Here is a 13806-nt window from a genome sequence, read left to right as displayed (position 1 = left end):
ATGTACATTATCCCGCTTATTACATGGCTACTTTCCACATAAGTAAATAATCAGACACAAAATGTTGATCTGAGTCGAAATATTTTAGTAGCTCTTTAAATGCAAAGCTTCTGTGGAGAGAGCAGTTGCAGCAAGTTCAAACTAGGTGGATATATAAGAGATGCAGTGTACAGTCATACCACGTATTACACAGTATTTCACCACATAATTCAAACAGTGTACAAAACAATAGTTGGAAAATGGTGGCAACTGCGTTTGTATTAAACAAGAGAGAGCGGGTCAGTGATACTGGCTGGCATAATTAAATAACTTCACAAAATATTGATTTGACTGAGTTATAATAATTTATTAGCTCGCCAAATGCAAAACTTCCCCAAAGAAAAACATTCCTAGCAAGCGTATAGCGCTGCTGACTTCAGAGACCCGGATGAGCCTGTGTTTCTGTTTTCAGGGAGGTCCCGATCAGGTTTTTTGCCCTCGAGTCCGGAATATTTTGTTCTGTATTGACAGGTACAATATTTGAAAATTGCTATTTATTTATTTATTTATTTATTTTTAAATTATATTTATATCAGAATTTGGCAACCTAGACTTTCAACCATCAACATTTAATTTATTAATATGTATTCGTGTACAAAATAACATATAAACATCTTTTCCTATTCTATTTTCCTGGAAACGCTTCCAACGGTTGTGTCTCATGAAAAATAGGCGTCGGTTCTATTTCTAGCATGCACGCGTTTTCTGCTCGGCTCGAGCGCGCCTGAGATGCTCATGTCACTCAGGCGGTCTGCAAGCTCTATTCTGTTAACATGGGAGCCGAAATAAAAACGGACACACCACGCTGCCAGTGTGTCACAGGCCACTCTGTGCCACCGCATAACTATAGATGTGTTAAAGGGTACATATCATGCTTTTAAATCATTCATTTTTACATATAAATCACACCGTTGTGGTCTATATAAAACATAACTGCAATGCTTGGGTCTGAATCCCTCATTATTATAGCTCCACAAGCCCCTTTTCTACCCCTTTTCTGATGTACGTCTTTGAGGGACCCGTTTCAAAGCGTCCCCTTTAAATAAAAAGGAGATGCGTCATACCCCGCCCGCTCGATGAGTTCACAGTCGGTTCGACTCCCCACGTTTGGCCATTATTGTAGTTTGATTAGAGATATACGATTATATACGATACCTTCAAAGAACATTTTTATTCACACGTTAATAAAATGTCAACAACAGAAGACTTGTCCATCAAGCCTTACATATTCGAGCCAGAGCGAGCGAGTTGATAAAGACGACGACGAACCTTCAGAACAACCTCTTCGTTATGGATGTATTGGTATGCGAGTTAACTGTTTTGTGTTATTAGTGAAAGTCGACTATTTCTCTTGTTAAAACAAGCACACTGACAAGATAAATGACTACGGTCTAATCTTACCACAAACAATCTGTATTGATAATATGATACGTTAGAAAGCATCAGAAAACAGAGCAGCTAAATGACCATTGATGAAACTCAAGAACAATAATCCTGCAGACGTGTAACGTTACTTCAAAACAAAAACAAAGAAAGACAAAGGTACTGCTAAACCAGGACCACCATGTGTTTTAAGAAAGTAAAGTACTTTATTTTTATTAACAATATTTACAGCTTATCGAAATGCTCTGTTCGTCGTCTCCAAAGATAGAAGGAATTTACCTCTCATTCAGACGAAGTCGATCGGCAAACCCTTCTTTATACTGGCGGAGGTTGTTGAAGTGGGAATCCTTGAAGTGCTTCAGGTCGCTACATCCAAAAACCGAACATTTTGACTTGCCCTCTCGTAACTTCTGCATCATTGAGCTCGGACTACAAAATCGGAGCGAGAAATAATAATGGCGGATTGCTCGAAGTTTGTCCCCTTTAAAAATACTGAGAATGTACAGGTCCTTCTCAAAAAATTAGCATATTGTGATAAAGTTCATAATTTTCCATAATGTAATGATAAAAATTAAACTTTCATATATTTTAGATTCATTGCACACCAACTGAAATATTTCAGGTCTTTTATTGTTTTAATACTGATGATTTTGGCATACAGCTCCTAAAAACCCCAAATTCCTGTCTCAAAAAATTAGCATATCATGAAAAGGTTCTCTAAATAAGCTTTTAACCTAATCATCTGAATCAACTAATTAACTCTAAACACCTGCAAAAGATTCCTGAGGCTTTTAAAAACTCCCAGCCTGTTTCATTACTCAAAACCGCAATCATGGGTAAGACTGCAGATCTGACTGCTGTCCAGAAGGCCATCATTGACACCCTCAAGCTAGAGACTAAGACACAGAAAGAAATTTCTGAACAAATAGGTTGTTCCCAGAGTGCTGTATCAAGACACCTCAGTGGGAAGTCTGTGGGAAGGAAAAAAGTGGCAAAAAATGCTGCACAGCGAGAAGAGGTGACCGGACCCTGAGGAAGATTGTGGAGAAGGACTGATTCCAGACCTTGGGGGACCTGCAGAAGCAGTGGACTGAGTCTGGAGTAGAAACATCCAGAGCCACCGTGCACAGGCGTGTGCAGGAAATGGGCTACAGGTGCCGCGTTCCCCAGGTTAAGCCACTTTTGAACCAGAAACAGCGGCAGAAGCGCCTGACCTGGGCTACAGAGAAGCAGCACTGGACTGTTGCTCAGTGGTTGCATGTCATTCGGAAATCAAGATGCCAGAGTCTGGAGGAAGACTGTGGAGAAGGAAATGCCAAAATGCCTGAAGTCCAGTGTCAAGTACCCACAATCAGTGATGGTCTGGGGTGCTGGTGTTGGTCCACTGTGTTTTATCAAGCTAGCTATCAGGAGATTTTGGAGCACTTCATGCTTCCATCTGCTGAAAAGCTTTATGGAGATGAAGATTTCATTTTTCAGCACGACCTGGCACCTGCTCACAGTGCCAAAACCACTGGTAAATGGTTTACTGATCATGGTATTACTGTGCTCAATTGGCCTGCCAACTCTCCTGACCTGAACCCCATAGAGAATCAGTGGGATATTGTGAAGAGAAAGTTGAGAGACGCAAGACCCAACACTCTGGATGAGCTTAAGGCCGCTATCGAAGCATCCTGGGCATCCATAACACCTCAGCAGTGCCACAGGCTGATTGCCTCCATGCCACGCCACATTGAAGCAGTCATTTCTGCAAAAGGATTCCCGACCAAGTATTGAATGCATAACTGAACATTATTATTTGAAGGTTGAATTTTTTTGTATTAAAAACACTACTTTTATTGGTCAGATGAAATATACTAATTTTTTGAGACAGGAATTTTGGATTTTCATGAGCTCTATGCCAAAATCATTAGTATTAAAACAATAAAAGACCTGAAATATTTCACATTTGTAGATGATCTAGGCCAGGGGTTCTCAACTCCAGTCCTTGCGACCCACTGCTCTGCATATTGTGTATGTCTCCCTTATTTAACACACCTGATTCAGATCCTCAGCTCTATCCTAACGAGCTGAGGATCTGAATCAGGTGTGTTAAATAAGGGAGACATATGCTGCGTCCCAATTCGCATACTATCCTTTCTAAATAGTATTCGAAAAAAGAATTAGTACGTCCCAAATCGTAGTATGTTGAAATGAGTGTTTCAAAGTGTCTTTTTCCGGTCAATCCGAAGTGTAGATCGATGCACACTCTAACGACTGATATTGCCCACAAACCATTGCGCGTTGGAAGAGGATTCGGTTAGAACTACAAACACGAGTAAAAAGTGTTAAAAAAAAACTACAGACACGTAGTCGATACGGAGGACGCGCGAGTCCCCGCGGTTGTGTAGAGAGGTTTAGATAAAGAGCTTTGAGTGATTAATTATCAGTATCTAACCTGACGAAAATGAATTTATTCAATGTTGTCCACATTATATTGCATTTGCAGCAGCATTGTGAGCTTTTGTAAAGACACGTTTAGCCATTACGTTTTCAATGCATCATTATAAATTGCAAACACGAGGAGAGCATGAAAGACCCACAACTGGCAGATGAACGTGCTCTCCGAAACGGTAGGAAATCAAATTAGATAGAATGGAGAATTTTAACTGTGACAAGATGATTGACAGGGCAGTTTACGGTGACAGGATGCACGCAGCACGCGACAGAGCCGTCCGTTAAAGATGACGTGATAGTATGTCCCAAAGCTTGCCTACTCTTTTGCTACACACTCAAAAGTATGTACTTTTTCCTCACAAAAAGCGTACATACTTTTAGGGCGTAGTATATGTAAGCGAATTGAGACGCAGCAATACACAATATGCAGAGCAGTGGGTCGCGAGGACTGGAGTTGAGAACCCCTGATCTAGGCAGCAGCCAGATCACCCTGTAGCCGAAGACTGGTTGCCGACTGAAGCCAGGCAGGGTTGAGCCTGGATGGGAGACTTCTGGGAAAACCAGGTTACTACTGGAAGAGGTGTTCGTGAGAATAGCAGGGGGCGCTCTGCGGTCTGTGTGGGTCGTGACAGGGACGCTATACTGTCAAAGAGCCTTAACCCGTCATCATGGCCTCCTAATAATCCCCATATACTGATTGGCTTCATCACTGTCTCCTCTCCACCAATAAGCTGGCGCAATATGGGTGCTGTCGCATCATCCAGGTGGTGCTGCATATTGTTGGTGGTTGTGGAGATTCTCTCTTTCATGTGTAAAGCGCTTTGAATGCAGAGAGATAAGTTTAATTTTATTAGCATAAAAACAGCGCCCCCACTAAATAAATATAACATTGCACCAGGCGGGCATTAGGACCTTAAGGACCTTCTGCTGCTGCACACGTGTGTGGACGGTCCTTCTGTTCGGGCGTTCACAAATTCAAGGCATCAATAAAAAAACTAAAAACCATACATGCAAAAGTTCACTTCAAGAATCTTATTGCTAACATTCCTTGCACTCATGAGTTTTTGCAGACGCATATATGTTATCATATCGGCAAGGCATATCATAATTTTTTTTTATATCGGTCAATGCCGATTTTTATATGTCATATTTCTTATATTACATATATACAAATACATCAATTCCGATGTTGTGCCGATAATATTGTGCATCTCTAATTACCGGTATATTCAACTGCTTTTTATTTTCAGATATAATAATTACACTCAAATAATATCTGAAATGTTTGTATGCAACTCAGTTGCACATAAGTTAGTTTTCATAAACACTTGTCTTTAGAGGTCAGTCGATAGTGGATTTTACCAATACCTAGGTTGGAAAATAAAATCGCTTCAATCGGCTGATTGCCGATAGTGAAATACTTTTTTTTATCGGCCGATACATCGGTGAATCCCTAAAAAATAATCCTGTTTCGACAAGTTGTAATGTATACATTTTGCTTTACGCTTCTCAGTATTTCTGTGTGTTTTTATAAGATTCGCCATAAAATTTATTTTAAAAATGTGAATGCAATACAAAAAGGACACTTTAAGCTGGCGCAAAAAAATCCTGAGCCACTTCCAAATCTGATTTTAAATCATCAAAGACATATCCGATATGTGGACATCTAACCTTCATCTAAACAATACAGTTCTGCGCATGTTCACTACCCCCTGCCCAATATACATGATATCAAAGATTAGAAAACCTCATTAACTGAGTCTTGATTTTGTCTCTGCAGACAGGAGTTTATGATGAGGCGCTGAGCAGCTTCTTTAGAAATGTTGACCAAAGGTAGGCTCTCTTCTCTTGCTCTCTCTTCTACTCTGTTCACGACCTTCTGTTTGTCCACTTGTCATCCTCTCTGCTGATCCTCTTGAGTTATTGTGGGATCTCGTGTGTGTGGTGTTTCTGTAGGAGAGCGGGTGGAGCAGACGCTACAGGGGGCAGGATCACTGCTCTAAAGGCCAGGGTGAGCACCATTTTAGGTGATGTATTGGGATTGGAGCATGGAGACAAGACTGTGGTATCTGACTGCTATGTTTTGTGTTTGTTCAGTCAAAAAGAAATGAAGGTTTTTGAGGAAAACATTCCAGGATTCTTCTCCGTAGAGTGGACTTTACATTTACATTTATTCATTTAGCTGACGCTTTTATCCAAAGCGACTTTCAATTGCTATATATGTCAGAGGTTCCATGCCTCTGGAGCAACTAGGGGTTAAGTGTCTTGCTCAGGGACGCATTGGTGTCTCGCAGTGGATTCGAACCTGGGTCTCTCACACCAAAGGGCTCTACACGATCCCAGCCGAGGAATCTGAAACAATCTGTCATTTTCTATTTAAAAAACAAAACAAACAAAAAACGTTTTAACCACAAATGCTCGTCTTGCACGTCCACGACTTCATGTATTACGTAAGCACGTTTAAGGGTCAGGTAGGGCTGTCGCGGTAACTGCAATATTGTAGTACCGCGCTTCTGACAAGTCAACCGCAGATGATTGCACGTAACCGCAGCAACCGCGATATTCATATTTTGACAAATCATTACTAAACTGTGTGTCTGCACAAGTGTGACTTGCACAAAACACAGCTCACAGCGTCTAAAGAAAATCTAATGTAACAGCATCAGCATACCAACTAAAGCAAACACTGATCTCTATGATGGTAACTTCAAGCCAAACATTTTTAATTAAACATCTCAACAACATCTTCTATAGATGTATGACAGAAATAAAGCCATACTGGTTAATAATAAGTGTAATAATGTGTAATGGCTGAAGTCAGTTGTAGTTCTTGTGTTTCTCTATTTTCTGTTCTTGTTGTTCCTCTTTTCTTCAGTGATTCTGCTTGTTAACAGCAGGTGTTCATCACTAATGCTCAACAATCACTTACATATTCCCTTAATTATCTCACAAAACAAACAAAAAACGTTTTAACCACAAATGCTCGTCTTGCACGTCCACGACTTCATGTATTACGTAAGCACGTTTAAGGGTCAGGTAGGGCTGTCGCGGTAACCGCAATATTGTAGTACCGCGCTTCTGACAAGTCAACCGCAGATGATTGCACGTAACCGCAGCAAGCGCGATATTCACGTTTTTTTTTATTTTTTATAAGGATACCCTTCTTGTTTTGAACTTAATTCATGTGTATTGAAAGTTAAACAAGTTCATAATGATAACAAGACTGTTTATCATGGTGATGTGTAGCCTACAGGCTTCACACAGACAGTGAATGATCGGCAGAGCGCGTGCATACCTCTGTCTTTGAAGTCGTGAAAAGCTTGTCGTGTCAAAGGGAAGCGAAATATTTGTCGCATCATCATTTTAACGATCTCTTCACGGGCATTTTCCCATAAATGCGCATCAGCAGCAGCGCTGGTCAGCATCCCACAGCACAAGGAAGCCGCGGGGAAATAACATCAGTGAGTCACACATTGAATCAATGCTATATTGGTCTCTAATAAGTGAAGCATCACCTTCAGCGTTGCCCATGCGACGCATTGCTGCTCAGCTGAGCCTTGAAAAGTTGAACCTCAAAGTTAAAAATAATTAACGTCTTCTTGTTTCTTTACATCTCTTTTAATGAATCCGCTTTTTAAACGTGTTCGTTAAATGAACGGTTCAATGACTCGCTCAAAGTCCGTTGTCATAACAATATGCGAGCTGAGTGAAAGTCTTTCAATGCGCATACTGTGTAGACGCTGTTTAGTTTCGGTTAACGTTACATGGTTACTGAAAATGTCCTCGTTTTTAGCAACAAATACATATAAATTAAATAAATAAATGGCGGTAATACCGCAAAGCGCGCTTTTGAGCCACTCAACATTACCGCAAGGGAAATTCCATAACCGCGACAGCCCTAGGGTCAGGTGTGACGTGCTGTAGGTGGAAAATGTAGGGTGAAAAACTGTCACTTTTTTATTTAGTTATTTATTTTGTAAATGGTGTTTGACTTAATCTTTGCATGTTTGTTTTGTAAACACTAGGTCTGTACTTCCGCGTACATCATGCTTGACCTTTCAACATGAACACCTTTCAACTGTGTGGCGCATCACAGCTAGTGCAAGACGAGCGTTTGTGGTTAAAATATATATCATTTTTATCTTTTTTAGAAAATGACCAATGGTTTGGCTAAATACGTCTCTTATTCCTCGGCTGGGAGCCTTTGAAGCTGCACTGAAACTGAAATTTGGACCTTTAACCCATTGAAATCCACTATATGGAGAAAAATCCTGGAATATTTTCCTCAACCTTAATTTCTTTTCGAATGAAGAAAAGAAAGACATGAAAATCCTGGATGACATGGGGTCGAGTAAATTGTCAGTCAATTTAGATTCTGACGTGAACTAATCCTTTACATGTGTACATGGACCAACAATTTAAAAAAAAAAAATGTGCAAATTTTCCTGTTGATTCATATATTATTCAGTTCTCTTGTAGACAAAATGACCATTCCTATTAAAAACAGCAGAAGTCAATGGAAAGTACCCAACATAATAGAAAAACCAATTTGTGTGTGTCTTCCTGCAGGCCGTATTAGTGGACATGGAGGAGGGAGTCCTAGGAGAAATTCTGCAAGGACCGTTGCGTTCTCTCTTCAACAGCACACAACTCATAAGTGATGTCTCTGGTTCAGGCAACAACTGGTGAGGGTCTGTCTCAGCAGGGACTCTGTCACACTATCTACATGCTTCTAAAACAGAACTAGTACTTACTTGGGCTGGACGGTATGGTGTTATACTCTGCAAAGAGAGAAATGTGTCAACAGATTCTGCTAAGCAATAAATTAAGAGCACAGGTCAAACCCTGCTGGAAATGATTGTCTGCTTGTCAATGACCGCTTACTTTCTGTCCCAAGGCCTCTGTAATTCAGATACATTCTACACGTACTATGGCATACATACATTGCTCTTGATTCTGTATGGCATTACCTCCTCTCCAACCCCATGGCTAAAGCCCAACACTTTATACACACAGCCTGATTTCTCCAACCAGCTCGCACAAGGTGGCAGCACTAGCCCAGGCCATTATTTCACAGTCAAAAAAGAAAACACCAAGTGATGGAGTTACGCATGTAATCCTGGTTTTCTGAGTAGGGAACGAGACACTGGGTCAGTAGCTAGCGCTATTTACAACCCTCCAGGGACTAGTCAACTACAAGTTAGACACTTGTACACATTTTTTTTCTTTAAGACTAATCATAGCTTTTTTAAATGTTACACAAAAACATAACTAGCCTAATTTGATGCCGCGCTGAAGGGTATGCTAGTGTTAGCATAGTGGGTCAAACTAGAATTTAAGACAATGCCTTAACGTGATGGCTATGTTTATGCACCTGGCCCCAGGTGTGACAATTTTCCATATAGAATCACATCAATTCATTGGCTGATGGTGGAAGTGCTGGACATGCACCTCAGATTTTTCTAAGTTTTTGTAGCAATAATGGAGTATGGCAGAGCTAACTCATGGAACCAGTGTTACATATTTAACCAAATGTTCCCTTTCATTGATTCATTTGATGCTACACCAGTAGCTAATGCTGTGGGAACACTATACCACACATAATTCCTGGAATTTGCAAAATTGGAAACTTTCCATGGGATTAATGGAAGTTTACAGGAAATTGCAGCTCCAAGAATACTGCATGAAGCCAGTACACAAAGCTGCTTGCATTGGTGGCCCAAAGTATGAGATAAGCATTCTCTCTGGTGAAGAGATCAACAGAGCTTACACTTTTATTACTGTCATGTCATATGAAGGCAAAGTTCTTGGCAGTCTGGTGAATCCCCGTACCAAGCCAGGCCTTTGGGAAGGGAATCGGATATACCAGCACATTTATGTTGGGGTTGGCAATCTTTTGTAATCTCACGATTCGATTTAAAAAAAATAAAAAATTATTGCAATTTATTGTCCTTAAAGCCTTAGAAAGAATTTATGCCATCCTAAAGAAAACACGTGCCCCCAAACTTTGAGGTTTTGTCAGAGCCCGTCTAACGGAGAGCCTTGGCACTTCCTATTAGCCCCATTGTGTATCATCTTGGTTGCAGTTCCATTAGAATTCCACTGGAGGTGATCGCGGGCGAGTGCAGAATGAATGGGAGTCTATTGAGCTAAACGGCTAAATGTGTCTCTTTCACCTGCTTGTCGTTGAATCAACATAGATTTTATTGTTGATTCCGCAAGTTCAGTATAGATTATAGGCCATAAGTTGAATGAACGAGTACTTATGTCCTTTCGATTTCTTACATGTCAGGCCGTTGTTGGCCGGAACACGCTGGGATTCTGCTATTGTGTGATGTCATCACATTTTTGAACAGATAAGTGAACTTAAAAATAGAGTTTTCAGCTGAGTGTATTATCTTAGCCCTCCCTTTTGAATGCAACTTTCAAATTACTTGACAAAAAATTACATCATGAGAAAAGTGTATTTCTGGGGGTGAAACCACATAGACGTTCATTCATTCTGCACTTGACCGTGAGCACCCCTGCATGGACGGAGACGTGTTTCTGCAGCCAGTCCAGAAACCAGAAGTGCCAATTCCAGTGCCAATTCTCTTCAATTAGACATTCTCCGGTTTTGTTGAATTATTATTTTTTAACCCTCTAAGACTGACGGGAGCGCCGGCGCTCCGGTTTGCATGTGTCTGTTTAACAGCCTATAGAAACTGAAACCAAATGGCTAGCTCAATCATTCTTTTTGCATACAAAACCAGAGATGTAACATGTTCGGATGAAGCCTCCAACATGCTCATGTTGCATTGTTTTCACCCTCTAATGAGTCTGTACAAATTGCGTAAAATGTGTTTCACAAAAAAACAGAACAATGCATTGCACGTGTTTGCACACATGTTCTGTAGATCTACGATTGATAGTTCCATCTTCCGATGGCGCATTGACGTATCACGTTCTGTGCACTATGACAGATCAAGCCTCAACATGCTCATGCTGCATTGTTTTCACCCTCTAATGAGTCTGTAATATGCGTTTCCAAAAAAAACCGTTATGTCGCGCAACGTTATGTCAAAACGAAAGTACACGGATGCGCTGAACTCTCCGTCTGCTCATCGCCTTTATTTATTTATTTATATTTATTTAATTATTAATTGTTCTGACAGGGTCTATTTATGGCTCGTTTCCACTGAGGGGTACGGTACGGTACAGTACGGGTCGGGTCGGGTACACCATGATCAGGCTTGCGTTTCCACCGCCAACAGTACCCTTATTTGATAGGTGTGGTACGGTGGAAAGAATTAAGCGATCGACGTCATTTTCGCGTAGATGTTGACTCATTCAAATCGGAGCTGTGGCGGCATTTTGACTCTTCGTAGACTAATAATGATCACCTCTGTGAGAAGCACATCACCTCCGTTTTCACGTAAAAGTCATTAATACGACAAGTGTGAAAGCTTCGGAGATCACAAGGTGCGTCGGTGTTTCCATGGCAACCATGTGTTGTATTAATTTTACTATCTCTTTCTCTAAATGTGTACATGGATTTAGTTATTTTTTGAATAATTTGTTGATGGTTATGGCATATTTTGCTAAATGTGTTCCTTTTTTTGTAACTCTTTCTAGTTTAATGATACAAATTATGACAAAATTAAAATCTTTCCTTTATTACAATGTAAAATGCCTGTCAATGTGGTACTAATTTTACAGTCTTTTACTAAGTGTGCCTCTTGACCAGAAAGACAGAAACAGTGAGTTGCTTGAAACAACCTTGAATGGATTTTTTTTTTCAATGTAGTTTTACTATTTGACAAATATATTTCAAAATGGAAAAATTGGGAGAAAATCGTATCGTGAAACCGGTATCGTGAATCGTATCGCATCGTGAGTTGAGTGAATCTTTACACCCCTACAGCACAGCATGTAAAAATAGAAAGATATACTCTGGTGGAATTGTTCTATGGCAGGTCATGAAGGGTTACTCTAATGCTATTGTTTTTTTTTTTCACGCCGCCGCTGCTCAGTCTTTCGTATTCGCCTCTTGCGGCGTGAGCACTTGCTGATAATTCTTTTGCAATGTGTGATTATCAGCATGTTCCGATCAGTTGCTGATCTTTTGACGTTATATATAATTATAAATATAGTACTCACTGCTACATTCTCAATTATACTTTATTATACATTGATGCAGGACCTGTTGTGAAGTAAGCCTCTGACCTCTGTAAACTGTCTGGTGCTGCACTGTTCTTTGTTCCGTCAATATCACTTTATTAACAGATGATTACAATATCGATTTTTGAGATGTATGAATCGATTCAAATCGTTAGAAGATAGAATTTATATGAGTTGATTTTTGTCTTCCACCCCTTAGATACGCATATACTCTGTATAAGTGGTCAGTAGATTTAACTTAAAAAAAAATTGAGGAAACCCGTTACCTTAAAGTTAAGTCAAAATTAATATGTAATTGAAATAATTCAGTTATGTGAACTTAATTTAAACAAATTTAGTGTCATTTTATGTGGCCCAGCACAGCTATACCACACCATGTTACAGCACAGTAGGGATATTGCAAACAGAAACAAGTCTACTACTACATTAGAAGATTCATGTCGGCACATTATTTGAACGGACTTTGCTTTTCTGATGAGCACGAGTGACACGTCTGAATGGACCATGGGCAGAATACTGAGTGCAGCGATAACAGCAAGAGCGAGAGTGAAACCTGAGCGCTGAACACTTGAGGGACGGCCGGGGCAGCATATCATTTCGGCTCATATTTTCAGCCGTCTTTTTCTTTTGACCGAAAATAGAAAATGCCGTTTTCGTCCGATAATATCTGGCTGTCTCAAGTCAACGTCTGTGCATTCCTATTCGCAACAGACAAGGATTTAGAAACTTGTGGCCATCCGGGGCAAACCTAGCCTGTTTGAGCCTGACACAGCCATTTTCGACAAGACAGTGACATTGAAGATGAAGACAGATGTGGAGAAAGCGGAGATGGTGGATGTTGATGAGGTCCAGGAAGAAGCCATTAGCCGCATTTCCACTGCAGGGCTAGGGCTGGGCCAGAGCTGACAGCGAGCAGAGCCGAGACAGTGGCCTCGGGCCTCAAGCACCTGGCTTGCGTTTCCACTGCCGGGCCAGTAGCCCCACAGCACTGCCCTAAACCCCGCCCCTAACACGCCTTTCTGGATCAAACGTCATACAACCCAACCCATTTCAGCAGGTATTATGAATTAATTTATTTTTTAAGTTAGGAAGATAACGTGTATATTAACTCACCGGCCGTGGCTGCAATAGTGTCCCGATTGTCTCGCGAGTCGCCACTAACAGAGAGACGGTGACCCATCACACCATCCATCAAGTCGAACCATGGAAAAAATCCTTCTCTAAACTCTGCTTTGTCCATCGTGCATTTTAATCACCTTGTACAATATTGCGCCAACAACTTTTTTATTTTTCCTGAACTTGAACCGTTGCTCGCTGAATGTTTTTTTTATTATTATTTATTTACAGGGTCAATGCACATTAATAAACAAGTGTAAACGTGCCAGAATTAGCCCAAGAGGCTATTTTTCATCCGTAGACCCTTGACAGAATGTTACACAGTCACCCTAAAAACAGAGACAGAGAGCATCACACATATACAAAAAAAACAAAAAAAAACAAGATAAAATAAAATAAACATATATTATCTAAAACAAAAACAAAAACAAAAAAACATGAGAGAGAGAAAGAGAAAAATTGCTACACAAGAGAGGGACAAAGCCAAGAGCAATTGGTACAAAATAAGTCTATTATCAAGAATACAATACTAATGTTGACAGTGCTGATTTGTCAGTAACCATTTTTTAAGATGAGACTGAAAAGAACCAAAAGCATGCCATTGTCTAATTGTTGATGGGACGGAGTTCCATTCCCTTGCAGCTCTGACCGAAAACACACACTGGATATGTA

General features: G+C 40.4%; 1 protein-coding gene across 2 annotated transcripts in view; it reads left to right on the top strand.

Moving 5' to 3' along the window:
• Positions 1-13806, top strand: part of tube1 (tubulin, epsilon 1) — a 34262-nt gene that overhangs the window by 1636 nt on the left and 18820 nt on the right. For both annotated transcript variants that reach the window (XM_089118388.1, XM_089118387.1), the window contains exons 3-5: positions 5639-5691; positions 5815-5869; positions 8428-8543. In XM_089118388.1, coding sequence (XP_088974514.1) covers positions 5639-5691; positions 5815-5869; positions 8428-8543 — 224 coding nt within the window. The remainder of the gene's footprint in view (positions 1-5638; positions 5692-5814; positions 5870-8427; positions 8544-13806) is intronic.

The sequence above is a fragment of the Pimephales promelas genome, chromosome 13 (genome assembly GCF_988280905.1).
Source record: "Pimephales promelas chromosome 13, fPimPro1.hap1.1, whole genome shotgun sequence".
Classification (NCBI taxonomy): Eukaryota; Metazoa; Chordata; class Actinopteri; order Cypriniformes; family Leuciscidae; genus Pimephales; species Pimephales promelas.
This window is presented reverse-complemented; position numbering and strand designations above follow the sequence as displayed.